At 49.2% G+C, this 25002-nt stretch overlaps 1 protein-coding gene and 1 long non-coding RNA gene across 2 annotated transcripts in view; one reads left to right on the top strand and one right to left on the bottom strand.

Annotated features, from left to right (window-relative positions):
- Positions 1–10249: 10249 nt before the first annotated feature.
- Positions 10250–25002, bottom strand: part of LOC144108698 (multidrug resistance-associated protein 1-like) — a 256880-nt gene continuing 242127 nt past the window's right edge. The window contains exons 24-27 of the mRNA XM_077641869.1: positions 16748–16906; positions 14812–14978; positions 13279–13473; positions 10250–10597 (exon numbers count right to left, since the gene is read on the bottom strand). Of these exons, the coding sequence (XP_077497995.1) occupies positions 10450–10597; positions 13279–13473; positions 14812–14978; positions 16748–16906 (669 nt within the window). The 3' untranslated portion in view covers positions 10250–10449. The remainder of the gene's footprint in view (positions 10598–13278; positions 13474–14811; positions 14979–16747; positions 16907–25002) is intronic.
- LOC144108884 (uncharacterized) overlaps positions 11704–25002 on the top strand; it is a 106302-nt gene continuing 93003 nt past the window's right edge. Inside the window, exon 1 of the long non-coding RNA XR_013309536.1 lies at positions 11704–11951. This is a non-coding gene — a long non-coding RNA (uncharacterized LOC144108884). The remainder of the gene's footprint in view (positions 11952–25002) is intronic.

Here is a 25002-nt window from a genome sequence, read left to right as displayed (position 1 = left end):
TTCCTCGCCTAGCCACATAGAATTGATGTACGCGAGGAGGTCTTCGTAGGCGGGGTCGGGGAGGTTGGCAAGAAGTTTCACGGTAATTTTGTCCCTTCCCGGCGCCGTTCCTCGCTTCATTTTACCCAGTGCCGCCTTCAGGTCGTACAGTTGGAACGGTCGATCCAACTCTGCGTTCTCGGAACCTGCATAATAGTACGCGGGCCCTCGGGGGTCCTGTTGAGTGCAAAGGTATTGGTCTTGTAGTTGTTCTGCCAGTTGAGAAGTATCTCCATCGAAGCTGTGGATAGCCCGTTGGAGATGCTTTTGCGTCTCTGCACGAGTCTGTGTTGGGTCGATTAGGGCGCGAAAAAGACGCCACATACTTCGGTTTGACATTTGCCTAGCTGCCGTGTTACAGCGATCTACCCAGTTCGAGTCGGCGAGTTGGGCCGCGTACTCTGCCGCTCGCTGGGTGAGCTCGGTGATCCGGGCTTTAAGTTTCCTGTTGTGTTTCTGTCGGCGCCATCTGCGGACCAGGCTATGCCGCGCCTCCTAGAGGTGCAGGAGGTGGTTATCCACCTCCGGCGTGGCCTCCGAGAGTTGAATTTCTTTCTGTGTCGAACGAAGGTGTGTAACCACTTCCTGAGTCCACGCGTGGTATCCTCGTTCGCGAATGGGGGTCGGGTTTGTGTAAGATTGCCGGAACTCATTCCAGTCGAGGAGTCGGCCTTGCGCGTGGGGTCTTGCCAACGGTTTAGTCCTAACGGTGATATAGATGAAGCAGTGGTCGCTGCCGAGTGGTCGCTGCCGAGATGCAGGAAGAGGGGTCCTGCTGGAAAGTGATATAATTTGTAAGAGTGGCGCCACTCCCTGGCTCCTGGAGGGCAACCACTGCCGGGAGAGAATCGAGGGTTGATAGGAAAAGTCTGAGGTCCGCCCGCTTAGCACGGGAGCGGAACCCTCGGCAGTTCCATTGGACAGGGGAGACCGAATTGGGTTTGGGGGGTTGTTTAGTCTTAGGGTTGTTGCAAGCCATGATTGTTGTTTACGTTAGCGAAAGGACGTAACGGTGCTATCCCGGGGCCAGTGCTGTTGGAGGTTTGAGTGTCCTCCGAGCCTGTGAGCGAACAGCTATCGTCCTCGTCTTCTGAAATAATGGTTTTGGTAGTAGTTTTGCGGCGTTTATTCGAGGCGATTTGTCGAGTAATCATCCCGGGGACCGTCTGGGCAAACTGGGTGATTTGCTGGGCGATCATCTTGGGGATTTGAGCAAATTGTTGGGTAACTTGCTCTTGAAAAGTGGAGCAGGCTTGAACGAGCTTTGAAATTTGGTTCTCGATAGCGGTGAATCGTGCCTCTAAACGTGCTTCGAGACGGGCCTCGAGTGAGGTTTCTGCTTTTTGGGTCGCCTTAGGCGCCGCGGGCTCACTCTCCATAACCTCGACCGCAGGGGGAACTGAGGTAAGAGGAGGGGGGAGTCTGATTCATTTTGGACTCTAGTTAGGTGATTTTCTTTAAGAGTAGCGCATTTTGGTTCAGCAGCTTCTCATTTTGGGCCCTGAGTGCTGCCATTTCTTGGTTTTGACCGACACTTTGTGTCTTAAGGAGGGGAGTGGAAGGAGAGGGGGAGGGAGAAGCAGCCCCGCTCGAACCGCTCACCTGGTGTCCGTTTTTGGCGACGTTGGCCCAGGCCCTGGGGGCTCCGTCTTGCGTCTGCGTTGTTTGCCGTTTATTCTCCGGGCCGTTGTGTGGTTTAGGTGGCCCCTCCGGTGGTTGTTTCCCATCGGTGGGGAGTTGCGGCTGTTTGTTGGTATTGGAGGTTCCCTGGCTGGCCTCTTCACCTCCTCCTCCGGGAGGGCCCGAGGTGGCGGCTTTCCTCTTGGGCGCCGTCTTGTTGCTCTTTGCCCCCATGAGGGCAGCCATTTTTGGTGTGCGGTATTTTGCCGCAAATTCGCGAGAGTTGGTGACGTGGGCGCCACCGCACATGGAGCATCGCGGATTGCATTCATGAGGGGCCCGCACCCACTCCACTAAAGGGACTGGGGTTCCACAGGTTCCGCAGATGTCCGGTCGCAGGTTTGGACACGTGTCCGATCGATGCCCTACTATTCCACACTTGTCGCCGGCAGGGATGGTCTTGTAATAGTTTCGCACAGGTGTAAGGACGCTTTCGTAGTGCACGTATCGGGGCTTCTCCTTCCCTTCGAAAGTGATGCGTGCTTTATTTGACTTGCCGAATTTTCGGATTTCTTTGATGGTACCGGTGCGCCATTGTACCTTATGTTGGAGGGTTTCGGAGGTGTCCTCGTTGAGGACCGTGATTACTCCGTGGCGGAGGTCTTCGAAGTCCTGTTTTAGGTACCCGTAAAGTGGGACTGATCCATTGCTGGTTTCTAATACAAACTCCCCGATGAGCCGGCTCGCCGCCTTGACATTCGAGGTGTACACGACAATGATGTTTTGGTCTTTCGAGGGTATGATGGTGCTGGCTTGGGCCAGTTCCGGTCCGAGGTGTGCCGAAAAAGGAGCACCGTAGCCGTTCTTCATGAAAGCCTCGTGAAGAGAGAAATGCGTTCTTGGTTTGATGATGATGACGAAGTCTTCGGGTGTAGGCTTGCACATTGGTCGTGGTTTCCACTTTGTTAGGATCTTGCCCTTGCTTCCCTTGGTGCGCGTCGCGGGAGCGTCCGTGTTTTTGTTCGGCAGGTTGGCTCCGGTAGTGTCGTCGGGAGCTGCTGACTTCTGCGTTTTAAGCTGAGTGCGACGTGCAATCAATGGGGTTAGGTCTGGATGAATGGAATCCGGGGGCGTGTTCGGATTTACGTCATCGGTGACGGGGATCGAAGTCCACGCCATCGTCTCAGGATCGTAGCCACGCGATTGGGGCACGTGGGTTGTCATATTGACCTCAGAGAGTCGGTCCCGCCCGGCCGAGGGTAGGCTTCGTCGCTAGGCTTAGCGATGGCGCCCACGTGGTCGGGCGAAAAACGGCCGTAAAGATAGGTGAAGTGGACCCACCTGGCTGAGAGTGGTGTCAGGTTGTGCCGCTTGGTATTCCGGATCGATGGATGCCAGAATTGATGGAGTAGGATGCTTTGGGCCGCGGCCCTGGGGGGCGCTGCTGTCGCGCGACTGAGCAGACGTGTGCGGTATCGGCTCCGCCGATTTTCGGTCCGTGCAGAAGATATATGCTCGTGCCGCGAGAAACTTGCCCGAGCTTCCCCTTTTCTATGAGAAGCTAGTTTGCGCACACTATAGGTGCTGGCTCTCGGCATGTCTTGGCGTTACGCTTACAGATTTTGCGAAGAAAAACATGAATTAGAAAACAAGACCTCTCCTACCACAAGTAAGAGACGCCCGTGTTCCTGCTGACTAGTGCAACATGCGGGTATTTGTTTAAAATAATTTATGAAGTGGAAGTCGTTCCTGCATGCATTGCGCGGCCACCGCCAGTCTTCGAAATGAATCAAACGCAATCCTCGGCGAGCACAGTTGTCATACCTTGCGGTTATCGAAGGGCTTAATTTGGGCTTTTAAATTGTCTCCGAGACTCCTACGAGAAATGCGCACAGTGGTCATATAAGCGGACTGTTGCGTTGCCAGTTCACATAAAATAAAAACTTGTTCCCTTCTTTCACACTTCAATTCAAAGCTAGCACAGGTTCCCGCTGAGCGAAACCCAGCTTGCTGCATAAATGCTCCCAGTGAGGGGGCAAACGGAAGTTAGGCCTAGCAGGCACCGACTACTAGTTCACTATACACCAGATACTGTGCTCTGCTCACTTCGAGTCAAGTACCTTCGGATGTTTCGGATCTCAAATGAACTGCGTAGTAGCTACAGTACACTACCACAAAGCTCACAAAACTCCAGTGAAAACTGCAGTACTGAAAGCGAAACCAAACAAGAACAAAAAATGCAATTCCGTAGTACAGTTAACAAGCCACCAGATATCAACCCAGTTTTCTGTCTTCCCAGCATGCATCGGGCGTCCATGGTGGATGAGGTGAAAAGCCATAAACGAGGCGTAGTGAAAAGCCGTAAAGGAGGAACTCTACGGGTGGAGCCATGGAAGAAGGAAAGCTCACTAAGGAACTCTGCGAGTGGAGACATGGAGGAAGGAAAACTCAAGGCCCTTCCCATGCAACAACATGGAAGAAAAGTGTGGTGGCTAGGAAGTCATGTGGTTTTTCTCGATCGGGAGGCCATCTTGTCCGGGCAGCTTAGCAACGGCGTCGTAGTTGCTGTTTACGAACCGGGCGGCAGCAGCGGGCCGGGGCGTACCATTTGAGGTGCGGCGTAGGCGTACTTTCCTTAACTGCTCGAAGTTACGTTTTTGGTCGTGCTTACAGGCTGACGTTGACGGCGTTCAACCATATCTCAAGATGGAATTCAGTGCAACATTCATGTTGCATGACGCGCTCGGCGGCAACGATAGCGCGGGCGTTTCTTTTACTGCGAAGCTGCTCGTAGCCGTCGGGATACTGCCGCTGTTCACTGGGGGGCAATCGCGCAGTTCGTTCACCAGTGATTCAATACGACGCTCGCTACAGAGCGTTAGTCGGCGTATTGTGCGAACGGTTTGTGTCTTGTGCGTGCAGTATGCGTGTGCCATTCGCACTCCCGTTTCGATAAGCAGTGAAAGCTCCTTCCTACTTATGCTTGTTCTTGCAACGCTCCAACGATTGCAACTGGTGTTGATTATAATACAGCTGCCAATTTTGTTTTTCGGCGATTGCGCTTGTGTGAGCGGCGAGGGCCATGACATGGGCTAAGAGCGATATAATGTAAAGGAAAAAGCTGCGCTCGCTTTGTTCTTAGTATACAGAAAATTTGTTGCATGCCTGTTTGAAGCGTGTAACGTTTCAAGTGTCGAGTAAGCTATTTGCCTTTGGGCGTGCCGGGCTCATATGTTTATCCGTTCATATCGAGATAAAGTCTGTATTTTTGGTCGTGCGCTATTTTTAGATCCGTTCCCTGTAGCAGGTTGAGTAACTTCTGTTTTCGCTGAGCTAACGGTGAAGTGCGAAAAAGGCGAAGCATTTTCGCACTTTATGACAGCGAAAGTGTTTCATCTGTCTATATGGGTTCTGGATTTCGTTTGCCACCGTTCGTATATATTGTACGAACGTTAAGTACTGTGAGCTTTCACAGTCTAATGAAGCTCTAACTGAATTTGGAGGCATTTCCTCACATGTGTTTACTGTACCCGTGTCCTGTAATAGTGTCGTTTTTATTAAAAAGTACTAAGTGAAATGAGAATGCAGATGTGCATTCGATTTCAATGATGCCTGTGATTGTGTTGAAGAAAAATAATTTGATACTTTCATTGCGTTGACTTTCATTGTCTGTATTGGGGATCGCAAGTAAAGTGTGCTAATATGCAGTGACATTGCAAGCTAGTATTTCACTAAGTAGAGAAAATCTTGGGGGATATTGGCAAACTGCCGTTCATGACCTGAAAGAACCTGTCATATGTGCTCCACCCCATATAGTAGGTTCTCTCAGATCACTAATTGCAGTTTAGGTTATACAGTGCCAAAGGGCGGGCGCATACAATGCAATCGCGGATTAGCGGACAGACGAGAACTTGGTGTGGGATTCCTCATCAATCGGAATATAGGTGGCAACATAGAGGAATTTTCTAGTGTTAATGAGAGGGTGGCATATAGCAAGTAAGCTCAATATGAACTACAAACTAAAGGCCTCTGCTCCTCCATCCAGCCATGGACCAGATCGTCCAAAAGCTTCTACGGACACGCAGAATCGGCAATGAGGAAAGTGAAAAAAAAAAACACTACACGGTACTGATGGCTGTCTTCAGTGCCAGTGCAGGCAGAAGCAAGCTGGAGACCAGGCAATATGCGACTTTGGGATAGGCTCTAGAAATAGCAGGAGGAAGTTATTAGCAGAGTTCGCAGATAGAAATAATTTACGATCATGAATATCTTCCGCAAGCGGAAAAGCCTCAATGATGCGATTTAAAGCGAAATATGCTTCATTCTGTGTGCGCCCCTTGGTATCGGGCCGAATGTGGAGGTCCTCGGTAAGGTGCGTTCTAGCGACTATAGGGTGGTATCGTCTTGATTTAGCCTAATCCTGAAAAGGGAACGGAAGATACTAGGGAGGCGGAAGCCCACCAATGAGTTCGTGGTAACAGGTAAAGTAGAGGAATTCAGAATCTCCCTGCAGAACAGATTTTCAGCTTTAACCGAGAATGACGACATTAATGTTCAGGCAGTAGCGATAATCTTACAGCTGTAATTTCAGAGTGCGCAGTAGAAGCAGGCAGTACGGTAGTTAGACACGATACCGGCAAGCGTTCAAGAAGCGTCAAAGCATGAAAACCTCTTACTCCACAGACAGAATAGAACTAGCAGAGCTATCGAAGCTAATGAATAAGCGCAAGGTAGCCGACATAAGGAAGTTTAATTTAGAGAGAATCGAGCATGCTCTATAAAACTGAGGTAGCCTAAGAGCGGTGAACAGGAAAATAGGCATATAGGCAAAAATCTGTTGTATGCGTTAAGAGACAAAAAGGACAAAGTGGTTGGCATTATGGGTAAGATAGTTCAAGCAGCCGAAGAGTTCTACACAAATATATACAGTAACCAATGTAATCAGAACGTTAATGAGAGAGTGAGGCTGTCCACGTGAGGCTGTCACAGCAACGTCTACGCGCAGTAGTCAGAGAAGGGCGGTGGAAGACGGGGCACGCTGCGTGACTACGTAGTTATGCGCACTTAAGTACCTTGGGCTGCTGCGTGTCCGCTTTTCTTGGTAAGGATGAGTCACAGCAAAGTCAATCATCATCATCATCCCCAGCCTGCCTGCGCCCAATGCAGGGCAAATGTCTCTCCCATGTATCTCCACTTAACCTTCCAGCTGCGCCCTCCGTATGCCCCCAAACTTCTTGATGTCATCCGCCAACCTAACTTTCTTCCACCCTCTGCTACGCTTGCCTTCTCTTGGAATCCACTCCGTTACCCTAAAAGGGACACCGAGGAGAAATTGAAGTTGGCTTGTATGAATAGAATGCCAGCTCCTAAATACAAAAACACCACTCTTTCTGAAAACAAAGCTCTTGTCAGGTAGAAAAGAGCAAGAACTAAAATACAGGTACGCCACCACAGGCCAACCTAGCAAGTACAAGCGTGACGATTAATTAGGAGAAAAGAAACCATTGATCTCTGAGGGTGACAAAGGTGCAAGAAGATTACGGGTTTGATCGGTATTGAAGTACATGTTTTATTCTGAGACTACTAGTGCACTATTATTACACGAGGAATACAGAAAAAAGACAAGCTTAATGCAGGAAGTCAAAGAAAATATGCAATTGGTGGCGCAACATGCGGCCAGCTGGGTTTTCGTATGTTTTGGGGTGCTTCGCCGATGTGCGTTCTGCTTGCTCGCATGGTCCCGTTAAGCGCCTCGATTGACAAAGGCGGAGCAGGAGGACCTCCATGTGCCTCTCTAAGTGCTCCTCGGACGAAGGTCGTACAACGGCACGCAACTGTGACGAGGAAAATGAGCTGCGTATAGCCATTGCTCAACGCGCCTTCACGTCAGCAGACGCACCGCTCGGCGTGCTCGCATCATCAACGTACCAAGACGCTCAGCTGCATAACCAGCCCTTCGAGGACTATTATTATGCAATTTAGATATGCCCGGACTTGCCACTCGCAACACATCAGTCGTGACGGTGGCTCGGCGGTGACAGCGACGCTGCTGACTCCTCGGCCCTTGGAATTTCTTGCCAGACCCGCCGCCTCTGCCCTCAAAAGCACCTCACGCTGTGCGGGGCTGAAGTCGCTGAATGCAGGCCGCATTTCTTTGCGAGAACTTCGTTGTCGGAATCGGTAACGGGATCCGTCATAACGTTGGTGCAAACGTACGTAAACGAAGCGGCAACGGCTGATAGAGGCTTTCAACGCCCGGCGGCACTAGTTTTCATTTCGGCTGTTGCTAGGCGCGAGCGCAGCGATCGCAGCCAGCAATCACGGAGTCCTCGATTCCGTTTCCGCAGCTTTGCGTCACTCTTCCCATATGTCGTCATCAGAGAGTCCCGAGTGACGCGGTGACGCGGACTGTACATGCCCTTCCCAAGACAATTTCTTCCTCTAGATTTCCACTAGTATGTCATTAACCCACGCTAATCTGTTCCCTCACCCACTCTGCCCACTTCCTGTATATACGTTACAGCTAGATTCTTTCCATGGCTCGCTGCGTTGTCCTTAACGTAAGCTGAACCCTTTTCATTAGCCTCCATGTTTCTGCCCCGCAGGTGAGTGCCGGTAAGATACAGCTGTTGTGCGCTTTTCTCTTGAGGGATATTGGTAAACTGCCATTCGTGATCTGAGAGAACCTGCCATATGCGCTCCGCCCCGTTCTTATCCTTCTAGTTATCTCCCTCTCACCATGCAGATTAGCTGTCAATATACGTGCCCTAAGTAGACGTATTCTCTTACCACTTCCAGCACCTCGCTGTCATTTGTGAACTGCTGTTCCCTTGCTATAGACTGCTGAACATTACAGTGGTTTTCTGTATGTTAATTTTTAGAACCACCGTTCTGCTCTGCCTCTCTAACTAATCGATCATGCCTTGCAGCCCATCTTCTGAGCGACATTGCAATGCAATGTCAGCAGTGATTCGAAAATTTCTTGGGCATTCCCTGTTTTTTCCCCAACTGTTCCCAATTCAGGACTCGTAATACCTTCTGTAAACAGGCGGAGAATAGCATTTGCGACATCGCGCCTGACAACCTTCCTTCTCAGAATTTTATTGCTGACTTTATGGAGGACTATGGTAGCTGTGCAGTCCTGATAGATATCTTCCAGTGTTTTTGAGTAAGACTCTTCTAACCCTGATTCCACAATGCCTGCATGACTGCTGATGTTTCCACTGAGTCAAATGCTTTCTCGTTACCAATGAAGGCTATATATAAGGGTTGGTTATACTCTGCGCATTTCTCTATCACCTCATTGACAGTGTGAATATGGTCTGTTGTCGAGTATCCTTGCCTGTGTCAATGCAGAGTCAGAGCACAGTAGTAACGGCAGGGTGGAGGGATAGCGGACGCTGAGTGACTGCGTGGTTGTGCGCCGTTAAGTATCGGCCGCTGGGTGTGCCCCTGACGATGACTTACAGCGGGATAAATGCGCAGCGTTGCGCCGTGCTGTTTTTGCTCAGTTGAGAAATGCGTCTCTTAATGTGGTACAGAAGCAAGAGTGATTTTCAAGAAAGATGTTTCTTCTATGATGATTGTTGCTGAGTCTGGCACATCGAAAGTCCCATCAGTGGTACTAGGGTGGCTAGAAGTTCTAGCCACACTAGCGATACGATTGAAAATGAAATTATGGGATGACGGTAGTGCTAGATTGACTCCAGAGAAATGACATTGGCGGCTTCTTGTCATATGATCTTCTCACTGTTTAGATCAGGTTTTGATCAAGTGTATTTTTTGGTCCTGAGGTCATAGCAATGTGAACAGGTTTCATGAACGGTCACGAGTTGCTTCAGATTATGATGACGACATTGTCGACGTTGGTAAAGATGTTGCAAGCTTAACCTCGAGAAGTGTACTAATTGCCGCTTTTTGCCGGCATTGAATCATCCCGGACCCCACTTGGCTTCAAACACCGAATCTGCTCATAGATTGCAAATTCGATTCGTTCCATGGATTCCTGCACTCTTCAAGGAAAGGCTTTTAGGAAAAGTCGCCCGTATGGCGAAGTCAAGATTTAGACACGGTGGGAATGGAGTAAAAGCTGTTGAAGGCCATCGCAGCCTTTCTTCATGTTCAGTCTGTAAATCTGCATTCTGTAAATTCGCCCGTGATTTGAACAGTGTGGAGTTTTATTGGGCAGTTTTGACTCGTATTTCTTACATGCATTCGGAAATTCCTTTCCAAGTTTGCTTTTGCAGTAATTGAAAATACGTGACAGCTCACAGTTCCTTGCTTGTAAGTACCGTTTTGTCGATATTCTTTTTTTCGATTAGCCAATACAGAGCCAAAGAAACAGCCACACCATGTCGTGAATGGGAACATTAATAATATTATATACGATCCCATTCAAACTGCCATAATCTGGCATCTCTTTCGTGCGGAAAAGTTTTCATTCCCCTTAATGCGAGGTGTAATCGGTGGTCGGTGAGATGGCGTGAAAACTGTGCAAAAATCTATGAATATAATTATAGTAAGAAGCAAATACGTGCGACTTTTTGCCAAATAAAGCGCTGCAGAGAGGCCAAGACGTGTTCGCACTAGAGGCGAGTCTTGATGTTTTTATTTTCAGGAAATCAAGTTTGTTGCGGATGATTACTTTATAAAAAAATTACTTAAGATGTCATCCACACAAAGCTTAGATATACAACACAGGGTATATAAAAGAATAGTCACACATGCGGCAATGTTTCAGTAACGAAAGACACAGCAAGTGGCCTTCTGCCAAAATAAGCAAGCTTAGATTCAAAGCGCAGTGGTATTTGCTGTGGCCTCGTGTCCGGCCACGAGCCCCGCCTCGTTGGCCATTGCATAGAATACGGATCCCGGGTCTTCCAGCAGCGTTGACACCGAGCCAAACTCTCGCACTCTGCCCTCTTCCATGACCAGGATTCTGTTAGAAATACATCACAAAAAGCGATTGACTTGCAAAAAAATATATATTTTAAGCACTACACTACAAAGGCAATATACAGAAGTACGGTGCAGCTTTCGACAGAACAGGGTGGACACCACACGGTGGACAGCAAGCTTTGAATTTGGCAAGGAGCCTGGCGCTCCTCCTTAACACAAACAGCACGCTTCAGCCTTGTGCCGCATCACTGCGTACCACGGGTTAATTTAAGAAAACACGCCCAGTGAACAAGAAGGCACAAAGAAAAGAACTTGTACCAGTAAACTGCCGCCGAGTTAGCCAACTAATGGAGCAGCACCGGAACGAAGTTTGCACAAAGAACCTGATAAGAGCATGGTAGTTTTTGTTCATCCTAGCAACAAGCTGAAGATGCAGCAGCTGCAGTGTTCGCAAGCCTGAAGTAGGATGGAATTCTTTAAAACTGGGCTAACCCTGAAAGCTTTTTCGCCTTTAATGCGCACTCACGCAAGCTGAACCTTGCTGTGCTGAGAGCGTTGACTAGAATTAACCATTTTAGATGAAATAATTTCAGTTTTCCTGCCCCCCTCTTTTTTTTCTAGCTGGCGGACTGACACTGGAGCCCACGTATTACAGGTCTTGCTGCAAAAGGGACGTTGGTCGGCTTCACCGCGCTGGGTGAGTACATAGGTGCACGTGTGCACAGCTGTAAGCACACGAGAACAAAAGAGGTAGGTTGATATCTCTAGCTGTGCGCATGAACGGACGGAAAAATCAGGGGGATACTTATGCTCCGCCTTTAAGGGTGTGACGCGAAGGCGTTAATGGCTTCGTTCAGCGATTTCTTTTCACACACTGTCACTGTTATATGTTCCCATTCACACATTTATCACAATTTTTACAGCCCAGTTTCCACATTCTTGTCTCTGATCTCTTTCACACACTGCAGTTTACGCACATAATGTTGCTTCTATGTGCACACTGATTAGTATTCAATGCACTGCAGAAACGGACACATGGCCACAAAGGAGCGTTCGACCCGGACGCAGATTCCGCACTGAGTGATACTGCTAGCACGCCAGCTATACTGATTAGTATTCAATGCACTGCAGAAACGGACACATGGCCACAAAGGAGCGTTCGACCCGGACGCAGATTCCGCACTGAGTGATACTGCTAGCACGCCAGCTACTGGGGCAGCGGCGTAGACGAAACTGCGAGGGTTTTCCGGCGTCCGCTGCATGCCGTCCACTGTGCAACGTCAAGCAAAGAGGACATGACGTGGGTTTCTCAATACAACACCGGCGTGACGTAGAATGCCGGCACAACACCGACGCCGCCTGTTCTGCTCAACGGGAGGCCTATCGCTCTAAATGTGAGTGCATACAGGACAGCGGACACGAAAAAGTTAAAAAAGCGTACAATTATACCGGACATAGTTTTCGAGGATGAAATTCGTATGTTTAATGGATAGGGCTTTCGAACTGCATCATGTTAATGCTGTTCGTAGGTAATGGCCAAATCAACGTCTGGTCGTCTATGTCTGTTGTGAGCTTATTTAATATATATTACATAAAATATTTGCGCGAGGCACGCAAGGCGCCGTCTATTTCCCTATACATGAGCGAGGAAGATGCATTTTTTTGTTCCCCTCAGCATACCTTGGACCAAGAGGTGTTCGCCTTGGTCAGGAGCAGTGGCATTTCAACGGGTCTCGAAACAGTGTTGCTGACATGAAACAAATTTCGATTGGACTTGTGTCAGCGAAATTCTCCGCGCTGTCAAGCAGGGGCAGATGTTTTTCTCTATCAAAGCATCACAGGGGATGAATGTTGAACTTATCACTACAAACCGGACACTAAACGCCAGAGCATGCAGTAAAAACATGCTGAACGTAAAAGCGCGAAAAACAAGGACGTAGAATAAGACACACAACACGAGCGCTCGTGTTGTGTGTCTTATTCTACGTCCTTGTTTTTCGCGCTTTTACGTTCAGCATGGTAAACCAGCTCGGCCAAACTCGGCCTTTATTGAGTAAAAACATCCCAGTTCCCCTCGCCCCAGGAAGTTCAAGACACAGCCCCCATCTGGCGAACTCATGGTGACAGTGATGGTGTGCTGTGGTTGAATTCCTGGAGCACGGCCCAACTGTCAACTTAGCACACTACGTACAGCCACTGAAGGAATCGTGTGCATGTTCGCGTTGGCTTTGTTCGCAAAAAGATGTGCGAACATGCAGCATGACAATGTTCGGCCGCGCACTTGTCTGGAAACAACCATCGCGTTGGAGAAGCCGTAGTTACGGGATGACCTGCATCGCCCACCCTGTAGTCCGGACCTAGCGCCACGTGGCTTTTGGCTATTCCTGAAGCTAAACGAACATCTGAAGAGCACGCGCTTTGCGTCCGACGAAGAGGCCGCCAATATAGTGCGTAGTTGGTGCAGTCAGCTGCCCGCCTCATTCTTCTCCGGCGGCATGCAAACAGTAGTGCATTGGTACTGCGCCAACGTCTGTGTGGGCCATATAAATTACTCTGCGAAAGTAAACATTTGCAGATTTTGTTTTGAATGTAACGTCTTTAATTTCCGTCAAGTATAAATGTGTTGCAGGCCAGGAAGGAAAGTGCACTGAACAACCATGTTCCCCTTGCTTTCATGCGGTGGCGCTGCACAATCAGAGCCCATCCCAAGCAACCACTCACTTGTCGTAGTCCAGCACGGTGTGCAGTCGGTGGGCGATGGTGAGGACGGTGCACTTGGCGAAGCTCTCTCGCAGAGTCCTCTGGATGAGGCTGTCCGTGTCGCCGTCCATTTGGGATGTTGCCTCGTCCATGACCAGCACGCGGGTGTTCCGAAGCAGCGCCCTCGCCAAGCACACCAGCTGACGCTGGCCCACACTGGTTGACATTGGGGGAAAACGACAAACACTCACGGAGAAGACAGGGAGAATCGACAAGATGGCGGCCAAGAGAAACTAGAATTGAATAATGATGGCCTTCTCTGAGTCCGGTGCCCAAAATTATTAAATAGAGAGTTCGAAATCCGCCGTATAAGACGGTGCACCAAAAACTACAGCCTGCTATGGCTACTGCAGAGAGGACCAATAATTTCGGTTCTTAGTGGACGCGCATTAGCAGCTGCGGTCAGAAACGCAGATTTGAGCATGACGAATAGGGTCAAAGATGATATGTATGCTATGAGGTCCTTGCCGAAAAGTTTTTAAATTTTTAAGCAAGAAAATTGTTTTACGCAGCTTTTTTTAGTTTCATGGCTGCAAAGTGATGCCGCGAAAGTTTATTCTCTACATGCCTTTTCGGCAGAATACTTTCTCAAATAATGATTTGGTTTATGGTTTATGGGGGTTTAACGTCCCAAAGCGACTCAGGCTATGAGGTACGCCGTAGTGAAGGTCTCCGGAAATTTCGACCACCTGGGGTTCTTTAACGTGCACTGACATCGCACAGTACTCGGGCCTCTAGAATTTCGCCTCCATCGAAATTCGACCACCGCGGCCGGGATCGAAACTGCGTCTTTCGGGGCAGCAGCCGAACACCATAACCACTAAGCCACCGCGGCGGCTTTTTCTCAAATAATGACACACAGAATGCACGGCACCCGTGGCAACATTATCTCCAGTCAATAATAATAATAGGGTGAGCCGGTGAGTACAGCTAATATCATTCCCACAACATAACAGCGTGCAGAGTGGGATAGGTCTACGAAGGTTCACATCTGCTTCAAGCGCGCTAATAAACCTGCCAATTTTAGGCATAATAAGTCATTTACGCTCGTGCAAAGGTTTATATAGTACGTAGAAGCAGTCGGTTACTGGGCAAATTCAGTGATGCTATGGTTGACGTGGAAATATCTAAACAGAAATAGTATTTTCGTGCTGCAGTGAACAAAAAACTGTCAGCAGCAAAATCGGCATTCGTAGACACAAAATTTTATTACAAAAAGTTTTGAACACCTGCACTGCATCATAAGAGCGACTCTTACTTAAGTGCTAGTGAATGCATAATTTTTAATTTACAGCTCCGGGCACCAGGTTGTATTGGCGGGCTTTAACTGCAAAGCGAGATTCTCTAACAGCTAATGTGCATGCCTTTTATTCCTTCTGTTCCGTCTAGCCTCTTTCCTCTGCCTTTGATGAATGTCTCATCTCTCATGCAAATTATGTTAGATGACTACACGAAATCGCGAACTGGGAAGATAGGTAGCGTGCGTAGCCTTACCTCAGATTGGATCCGCCGTCGCCAGTCTCCAGGTGGAGCTTCTTGGAGTCCGCCGACACCAGGCTGAAAAGGTGAGCTTGGCCCAAGACTGTCCACACCTGCTCATCCGAGTAGGAATTAGTCGGGTCCAGGTTCATTCGAAGAGTGCCTCTCAGCAGGCTTGGATCCTGCGTTGGCCGACAGGTGACCGCGTACAAGTTCGATTTTGTTTACGGTTGAAATCAAGGGGATCCACCACGATTTTTTCTTTTCTCGTTTTTATTCACTTCCTGATTATACCTTGTTTAGGTGTTTTACCTTTCCGTTGTTCCTGTCACGCATTCTTGTTCCTTTTTTGCTTACAGAAGAGAGTAGAATATGATGTGCAGGCTTACAACGCCCCGAAAGATAATGCGGCGCAGAGTAGCATGTTCAGCCTACAGTTCAGTAGGCACGTGCAAATAAGTAGCAAATTCAGCATTATTTAAGACGGTATTAGTGAACTCATGACGGAATGGTTGCGTTTTGGGTTTTCAGTGATTGGCGACCAGATCGGCAGCACTTGCATCCTACGCATTCATCCTATCCGCCCATATGTTGACGTTTATTACCATTAAGCGTGATTTAGCAATAAATCCATTCTAAAAAAAAATTAAAGGTAATATTCAGTTCCCCTTAATACGACGCTTACACTCATATGTTCATTAAAGGATAATTGTTGGTCGCTAAATGGAGCTGTTTTAAAGCTATAGCGTTAAGGCTTGCGTTCTGCTCAAAATCTGGCGTCGTCGTTGGCGTTGTAAGCGAAAAATTCCCGGAGAAGCAACCAGGTTGGTTACCTATAGGTCACGTGATCTTGTGGCGTCATGACAACCTGCGCACCGGATTGCGAGCAATCTGACCACATTGCCAGGTGGAAATTCAATTAATGATTGGTTGGTCGGGTAGAGCAGCCTGGGTCGCACAAGCACTGCTGGTTCCTTGTAAAACTTTCTTTAGACAGTCTATAGACAAACCATAAACTTCTATATATAAAGTCTGTAGACTCTCTGTAGACAAGCCCTAGAGAACAGCCTACAGCTTTGTGGCCATACACTTTTAGTATACTTTTTCTATAGACAGTCTATACACTATTAATAGAAAAATATCTATAGGAAATCAATAGAGTTTATAAGAAGTCTATAGACTGTCTATCACCATTTTTATGAGGGGTGGCAGCACCTTCTCCCGCAGGGCACTGGGCCATCGCTTAAGCGCTGCACCATCTCGCAAGAAGTGGTGTGATGACTCCCAGGGATCCATGAGTGACCATATATGCAGAATGAACAATTCTGCATATGTGGACAATAATTATTACCACATTAACGATATCGCGTCATACCCTTAAGGCGGAGCTAGAGCGTCCTCTCCAATTTTTTATGCACACCGCGAAAAATTACAACTGTACAGTATAGCAGATTGATTTTGTACTTATATAGGGTTTAATGTTCCTAAGTGACCCAGTCTATGAAGACGCCGTAGTAGAGGCCTCCGGATAATTTCGACCACCTGGGGTTCTTTACCATGCACTGACATCGCACAGTACACGAGCCTTTAGAATTTCGCCTCCATCGAAATACCACTGTCTTGGCCGGGATCGAACTGGCGTCTTTCGGGTCAACAGCCGAGCGTCATAACCGCTGAGCCACCGCGGCGGCTGGAGAGTGTGGCATAGACGCAGCAATGTATTCCAGGTTTTTTACCATACAAAAAGTGAAGCGCGGGTCGATTAGACTCAGGAAACTGCATTGGAGTGCTGCGTCTCTGCCGTTGTGGAAGAATCCAAATTTTTCTCGGCTTGTATCAAAACAGCGTCATTCAGAAACAGACCAGTGGAGCCGCGGTATTGGAGGTAAGCATGTGTGCGTGACAAAGGTGCACTCTTTTTGCCTGCATTTATTCAAAATGGTTTTCTCACCTGAGGTATGATGGTGACGCTCCGACGTAGTTTTTTCAGTGGTACCTCTGCTATATCCATGTCATCGATGAGAATGCGGCCACTGGAAGCCTTGAGCATACGCAGGAGTGCAAGAACGAGGGAGGACTTGCCGGCGCCAGTCCTGCCCACCACGCCGACCTGGCACAGGAAAAATGTGCACGCATAAAAGGAAAACAGATGGCTGGTGCGGCACAAAATACATCCCAACAGAATTCAATTTAAATTTCATAGACAAACAAAATAGTCTCGAGTTATTGGACAAAGGCAGATATGCTTTGCCTAACAATCTCTTTACACCTTGCATTGTTCAGCAGGAGTACAAAAAATTAACTGAATACAATATGAAAAATCACTGAGATTTATACAGAAAATATAGGGAGACACTATTCGCAAGAACCTGGTAGAATTTACAAAGCAATTAATATACGAAAACAAAGGGAACACACTCGTGCTAAAAAACAAAAACGATGACCACACTTAACCCAACACACTGAATGAACTGCGGTGATTGCAATTGCACTACATGGAATAAAATCAATCAATCAATCAATCAATCAATCAATCAATCAATCAATCAATCAATCAATCAATCAATCAATCAATCAATCAATCAATCAATCAATCATTCAATATCACTTCCTTAAATACACCTTTTTAGGGGTATTACATAAGGGGTGGGTATAACGTTTTATGTGAAAACAAATAATCTTGCGTTATGATGATGACAAATAGCTGTAGGCTCTACGCGCAATGTTCGCGGGACAGGTTATTGCTGCAATGTCAGCGGGAAGGCCATTCAAGTCCGCGGCGGTGCGAGAAAAAAATGAAGCTGCGAAGGTGACGGTGCGTGCACGTGGACGGCTCATCTGTAGTTGATGGAGCGTGCGGTGATATATGCGTGCCGGAGGAACCATGTAGGGCGCAGTTCGTAGATGGCTGTGAAAAAACTTCTGGAATAATAAAGGAATGGCTGTGCGGCGGTGCAGCTCGAGTGGCTGAATGCCTGAAAGGGATCTCAAATGTGTAACACTCGTGCTATAATGGTATGAAGAATGAATAAATCTAACGGCGCGGTTTTGCAAAAGTTCTAATGCGTTGGTCAGATAAGGTTGATGTGGATGCCAAATGGGTGAAGCATATTCTAATTTTGGTTTCACAAGCGATTCGTAAGCTAATAACTTAACGTCCACGGGCGCATCACGAAGATGACGTTTTAGAAAACCAAGGGATTTGTTAGCTGAAGAAATGATGTCATTTATATGCTTTTTCCAGGAGAGGTCAGAGCACAAGGTTACGCCTAAATCTTTGCATGATTCTACTGGCAGCACGGGAACGGAGTCGATATAATAGAAGGACAAGAGCGGGTTACGAAAAGAGAGTACGTTGCATTTCTGAGGATTAAGTTCCATTAGCCAGATTTTACGCCAATCCTGAATCTTGTTAAGGTTGTTTTGGAGGGATACTTGATCAGAGATGTTATTACTGTTTGATAAAGAACACAATCGTCCGCAAACATGCGAATTTTACAGGAAACCTGCGAGGGCAAATCATTTATGTATATTAAAAACAGAAGGGGACCTAGTACGGAACCCTGAGGGACGCCAGATGTTACAGGAAGGAAGCTGGAAGTGTGTCCATTTACAAAGACGGACTGAGTGCGGTTTGTTAGGAATTCTTTAATCCATTCAACAACATTAGGATCGATATTAAGGTGAGATAACTTGTGTAACAGGCGTTTGTGTGCAACTCTGTCGAAAGCTTTGTGACATTCCGTGCGTGCTACGAGGATCCACGTTCGACGGCGCGGCGTAGACGGAGACCCGTGACAGCGGCATCATCAATTACCCAGCCATGCTCTTTGAGTGACGACCAGAAAAACCGGACCCGCCGCCGCCCCGGGGAAACAGGCTTTATCCTCCCCAATTTCCGGTTACATTCCAGGACAAGGGAGCTGTCAGCGGGCCAGAGCGCGCCGTACCACAGCCGACGCTATGCGATACCGCGAAGACGACATTCTTTCCCTCCCCCCCCCTTTGTCGTGGGCTATCGCCGGGAAGGCACCCACAGCTTCCCAGAAGGGCCGCGACGGACACCTGTCATGGCGGACAGGCAGTACTCGCCAAGAATGTGGAAAGACAGGCGCTAGTGAATTAGCTCCGAAGAGAGAGCCTGTGTATACTCTCACTTGAGAGAGAGTGGTGGCGTTTTTGTTGTTTATTTAGTTTGTATTGTTAACAGACTCTGGGTTCGAGGCTAAGCCCAACCCAAAGGGGTGGTCCCCATCTCGCATGTTATTTTGGATTGGAGAATTGATGCTTTGGGCGGGCCACTGGAAATGACCGCCCTTAGTCCTTTGTTAATCAAGTGCTTAAAAGCACATGTAAACGGATGCAGTCCAGTCTGAGCTGGGGCTCCATGCTTAGCATGTAATGTGATGCTACTTAGGCACTAACCTGCCCGGTCGATGAGTAAAGTAATGCAAAGTTTGTTCTGTTGTAAAATTATGCTCTGCTGTCATCATCTACAAGCTCGCCTCCTGTTTATCTTCCAAGCCGAACGACACTAGAGGAAGGGTTTGTGAACCATCCTCGAAGAAACGGACGACTATTGAAATTCTACTGCATACACGCTCAGGACGACATCGTTGGCGAAGAGGGCCTTCAGCGCCGAAGCCCGACGGCGTGCAGCTTCTGCCAGCAACCGCTCGAGCCCAACTCCGGAGCCACTCCATCGCCCCCATGAAGTCGTCGGCACGTAAGCTCGGACGCCCCAGCCTCTGATGTATAACCTTAATCATGTGTAAATATTGAATATACCTGTTTGTTTAAACTGAGCCATACGGTGTCTCTTTGCCTCTCCGTCCCGTGTGGACCTGCGCATTATGGGGGTCATCACACTGGTGTCAGAAGTGGGGTCTCAAAAGCAAATGTCCTCTGAATGCTGTGACATTCATGACTTCAAAATTGTAATCAAAAGGGAATCACGGGACTGATTGTGGGACTTTTACCCCCATTTGAGAGGCTTGAGGCACTGGAGGGCTTGAAAAAAAAAATGACTGTATCTGAGGGAGCTCCCACTCCACAGCCGTCGCTCGGAGCAAGCATGCTGGCATTAGGAAGCGTCATTCCGACGTTTACGGGAGATAAGACAAGGGTTCCAATCTGCGATTTCTTTTCCATGCTAGAAGAGATTGGGAAAATGGGGGGATGGTCCGATGCTCAAATGCTGGGAATGGCGAGGTGTAAGATGGCAGGAGCTGCTCATGATTTTGCATGGCGAGACGAAAAAGTAAAATCCACAAAATCATTTGCGGAATTTAAGAAGCTCGCGTTTGAGCATTTTGACACTGAACCACGCCACGTGCGAGTACAGAGGTTCCGTGACGCCGGACAGATGGTAGGGGAGGACGTGCGAACGTTTGCGTCGCGGCTTCAGCGCTTAGCGCGCGATACGTTAAGCAGGGAGGAGGAAGGAGACCAGCTTAAGAAGAAATACGCGGAGGATATACTTAAAGAGGAAATGACCGCTTTGTTCGTGGCTGGTCTGCAAGACCCCGTGCGCCGGTTCGTGCTCTCGCGCAAGCCGAGCAATTTCGACCAAGCCGTGGAGGCCGCATTGGATGAGGAACAAAATGAGGCGTTAACGACAGCCGCAGCGAGAGTACGCGTCATAGAGAGAGCGGTGCTCAACCCTGAGGTTGCTCTCTTGACAGAGCGGTTAGATCGCTTAGAACAGCTGCTATCTCAGCAGGTAGAATGCCAGGTTGAAGCGCGCGCTCAACAGCGCCCATTCGCTGGAAACCGGAGACCGCCACAAAGCTACAGGCGCGGTATGCGAGATTTTGAAGAAATCGTATGCTTCGCTTGCCAGTGTCGCGGACACATCGCCAGGTTCTGCCAAAACGTGCGCCGTGGGGAGCCACAAAGAGAAGCAGGCGAGACACGCCCTAAGCAAGCCTACAGCGGGGCTCCAGATACCGAGTCAAAAAACTAGTTAGTCCTCCCCAGCCTGAGGAGCGTGGGGAGGGAGCAGTAGATGATGAGGTGGTGGTAGTTTGTGTGGCCGACGAGGCATGCCCTGTTGTGCGTTGCAAGTTAAATGGTTGTTGTATGAATTGTTGATAGATACGGGGTCAAAGGTGACATTGCTTAAGGAGAGCAGTTTTAACACGCTTCGAAGGAAGGGGGACCGCGAGGTGTTGGAAGCGTCTGGTGGTATGGCAACCAAATTTGTAGGCATAACGGGGGATCCTCTTGGCATAAGTGGACTCTACCGGTTACACTTCTCTCTCGGCGGAATCGCATTGGAGCACCCCTGCTACGTATGCCCGGACACGGTGTCTGTGCCAAACGGAGTGTCAGGTATATTAGGGCAGGATTTTTTGAGAAAAGGGAAGGTAGTAGTCTCATTCTCTGAGGAAGAGGTTAATGCGGGCGGCTCAAAAGTTCCGTTTTTGAACAGGAGAGGGGCTGAGATTCGCATTACCGATATTGACACCCGTCAAACAGTGGGATCATTGGAGAAGGTATATTCGCGGGTTGCCGTCCGGCTGGTCGAGGAGGCGGTCGTCCTTCCTTGGTCGGAGCACATTTTGTACGCGTTTGTGCCTTCAGATGTAGAGAGCGGCGCCGTGGGAGTGCTTGAGCCGGTCGACTCTCTCAGCAATGGCCTGAAGGCAGCCGCGTGCCTCGTGACAGTTAATGACGCCCACAGAGTGCCCCTACGGGTGGTTAACTGTAGCCAGCAGCCACTGAGCCTTCCCAAGAACAAAACATTGGCTTTCATCACCTCTGCGATAGAGCAACGTGTGCCCACAGATACGGTACTCGCAACTGTAGAGCATGCTAGTCCTTCGGCTGCTCCAAAGGTGTCGTTCGATCTTTCTCACGTAAAATCCAGGGAGAGGGAGGCTCTGGCTGGTTTGCTGAACGACTACTCGGAGGTATTCGCCGCGTCCAACCTGGATTTGGGCTGCTGTGGCGTTATAAAGCACAGGATAGAAACCGGCACTTCATCGCCCGTTTACCAGCGTGCGTACAGGATTCCTTACTCCCAACGTGAGGAGATGGAGCGGCAGGTGCAGGACCTGATTGATCGCGGCATTGTCGAACACTCAAAGTCACCCTGGGGAGCACCAGCACTATTGGTGGAAAAGCCAGATGGCTCGTATCGATTGGTAGTGGACTACCGCAAACTAAATGCCGTAACTCGCATCGATCCATACCCCATCCCCAATATACAGGAGACGCTTTCTCAGCTGGGCTCTGCCAGTTACTTCACGGTAGTGGACATGGCGGCGGGATTCTGGCAGATAGCAATGGATCCGGCAGATGCCGAGAAAACGGCATTCAACACGCCCTCAGGGCACTATGAATGGAAAAGAATGCCGATGGGTCTGGCCAACAGCCCTGCTGTCTGGCAGAGAACCGCTGATGTTATCCTGGCAGGTCTTCTGGGGAGGCTGTGCTTCGTGTATATAGATGACATTATCATATACAGTGGCAGTTTTGATAACCATTTGCGCGATATTGAGCAGGTTTTGGTGCGACTAAGAGCAGCGGGTCTCAAACTGAAGCCCTCTAAGTGCCAATTCCTCAAAAACGAGGTGAAATACCTCGGGCACGTTGTTTCAGCTGACGGCGTGCGACCGGACCCTGAGAAACTAAGGTGTGTCTCGGATTTTCCATCCCCGACTAGCGTTCGCAAGGTCCGGCAGTTTCTCGGCCTGATCGGTTACTACCGAAGGCACATAGAGGAGTTCGCCAAGCTCGCTAAGCCGCTCACCGCCTTAACAGCCAAAAATGTCGCCTTTCGTTGGGACGAAAACGCGGAGAATGCTTTTGGGGCCCTGAAAAGGAAGCTAATGAGTGCACCGCTGTTACGCCACCCGGATTTTAGTTTGCCCTTCGTTATGGCCACAGATGCGTCAAAGTTCGCAGTTGGTGCCGTGCTATCTCAGGTTATCGAGGGCAAAGAACATCCCGTTGCTTTTGCTAGCCGACAGTTGAGCCCCACAGAGCAAAAGTACGGAGCTACGGAAAGGGAGTGCCTCGCCGTTGTCTGGGCAGTAAAGCACTTCAGATGCTACCTTTACGGCCGCAAATTCAAGCTAGTCACAGACTGCCATCCTCTGAAATGGGTGATGAGTGTCAGGGACCCTAGCTCGCGACTCGCTAGATGGAATCTACACCTGCAGGAATACTGCTTTGAAGTTGAGCACAAGTCAGGAAAGACACATCTGAATGCTGATGCACTCAGCCGCACAGCTGCCGTGGCAGCTATAGAAGAGTTTGTCCCCGTAGTCGACCCCGCCGAATTACGCACAGAGCAGTGCAAAGATCCTGACCTGAAGCGAATAATCGAAAGCTTAGAGGGCGCACCGTCTCATCCCGAACAGCTAGGTTATTTCATTGACAAAGACGGCACCCTGTGTCGGCGCACGAGGCCAACCAGGAAAGGGAGACCAGAGAAAACCGCTTGGGAGAGAGTCGTCATACCTCGGTCGTGGACAGAAAGGGTTCTTCGCGCGTTTCACGATGCGCCATGCGCCGGTCATTTTGGCGTAGCGAAGACACGCAGGCGTGTGGAGCGTTTGTACTTTTGGAGTGGCATGCGACAGGATGTTAGAGACTACTGTGCGAAGTGTCATTCCTGTCTCGAAAGAAAAACACCCAAGGGACGAAGACCAGCTCCAATTCAGCCGTTCCCTGAGGTTTCGGCTCCCTTCGAGCGGACAGGTATGGACATAATGGGCCCATTGCCCACGACCACTTCCGGAAACAAGTACATTTTAGTATTTGTCGACCACCTTTCAAAATACGCGGAAGCGGTAGCACTCCCAGATCAGAAGGCAGACACGGTTGCAAGAGCATTTGTCGAACAGATCGTGCTCCGACATGGACCCCCGAGGCAACTCTTGACAGATCGGGGAACGAACTTCGTGTCGCAGCTAATGAGGAGAGTTTGCGAGCTGCTTAAGATCGCTAAGAAGCAGACAACACCGTACCATCCGGCTTGCAACGGCGCGGTGGAGCGACTGAACCAAACCCTGGCCGGGTTCCTGTCGCATTTTGTTTCGCGCGACCAGCGGGACTGGGACTTGTGGCTCCCGTATGCAATGTTTGCCTACAATTCCGCAGCACACGAGAGCACGGGCGAATCGCCATTCTTTCTTCTCTACGGCCGAGACCCGGACCAGCCTAGTGAAGTGCCAGAGGGCCCCCGTCGTGTCTCATACGCTTCACTGGACGACTATAAGGTTGAGCTAGAATCGCGCTTGCAAGTGGCGAGGGACATCGCAAAGGAGTCCTTAAAGAAAGCGGCGAAGCGCAGGAAGGAGGTGCACGATCGCAGTGCTAGAGACGCGCCGTTTGATGTGGGGGACAGCGTGTACATTGAAAACTGCCAAAGGCAGATTGGGCTAGCTTGTAAGTTCCAGACGAAGTGGAGAGGACCGTGCGAGGTTGTCGAGAAGCTTTCTCCGGTAAACTTCAGAGTCCGAGACGTGAACCGGCGTTTGATAAGGATACACGCAAATCGCCTCAAGTCGGCACCGGTTCAGTATTCACGAAATGAGGAAAGGGAAAGCGCGGATTTTGATGGGGACAGAAGTGAAGCGGAGCGCGCAGATAGTTCGCAAGAAACGCCCTCTCCTGCATTTGTTCGGCAGGCGCCCGAGGTGACGGCCGGAATGCCACCGGATTTACTTCATGCATTGCTAGAAGAAGAAGCGCGCGAGGTTGCCGCGCAGATAACGCCAGGAGAGGCTCCTGCCACGAGCCCTCGCGAGTCCCAAAGCAGACAAAGGGGCACAGACTTACTTAGTATGACTCATGAAGGCCGATATCCGCTGCGAAATCGGAAAGCTAAGTCGGACTAATGGCGTAAACAGAGCGGAGTTGTGAACTGGTTAGAATTGTGTAATGCCGCAGCTCATAACATTGCTATGTGCTTATGTGTTAAGTTATCGGAGTTGGTAGTTAAACCTTTCTGTCATTAAGTAACACCTTCACAGGAGAGCATGCGGAGCGCATGCAGAACCTGCCCTACTTCCTTTCGTTATCTATATTTTTGTCTGTGCCGTGATCATGCTAGAAGTGGGAGCTCCTTTGCAACTGTGGTAAATTTATTTCGTCCAGTTTGGACTAGAAAGGAGAGGCTTGGGTGCTGAGTTTCATGTTTATCTGTAAAAGAAGATCAGTGCTGCCCCTGGAGACGCCAGTATTGACAGCGGA

The sequence above is a fragment of the Amblyomma americanum genome, chromosome 10, assembly GCF_052857255.1.
Source record: "Amblyomma americanum isolate KBUSLIRL-KWMA chromosome 10, ASM5285725v1, whole genome shotgun sequence".
Lineage (NCBI taxonomy): Eukaryota > Metazoa > Arthropoda > Arachnida > Ixodida > Ixodidae > Amblyomma > Amblyomma americanum.
Note: the sequence above shows the minus strand (reverse complement) of the source record. Positions and strands in the feature narration are given on the sequence as shown.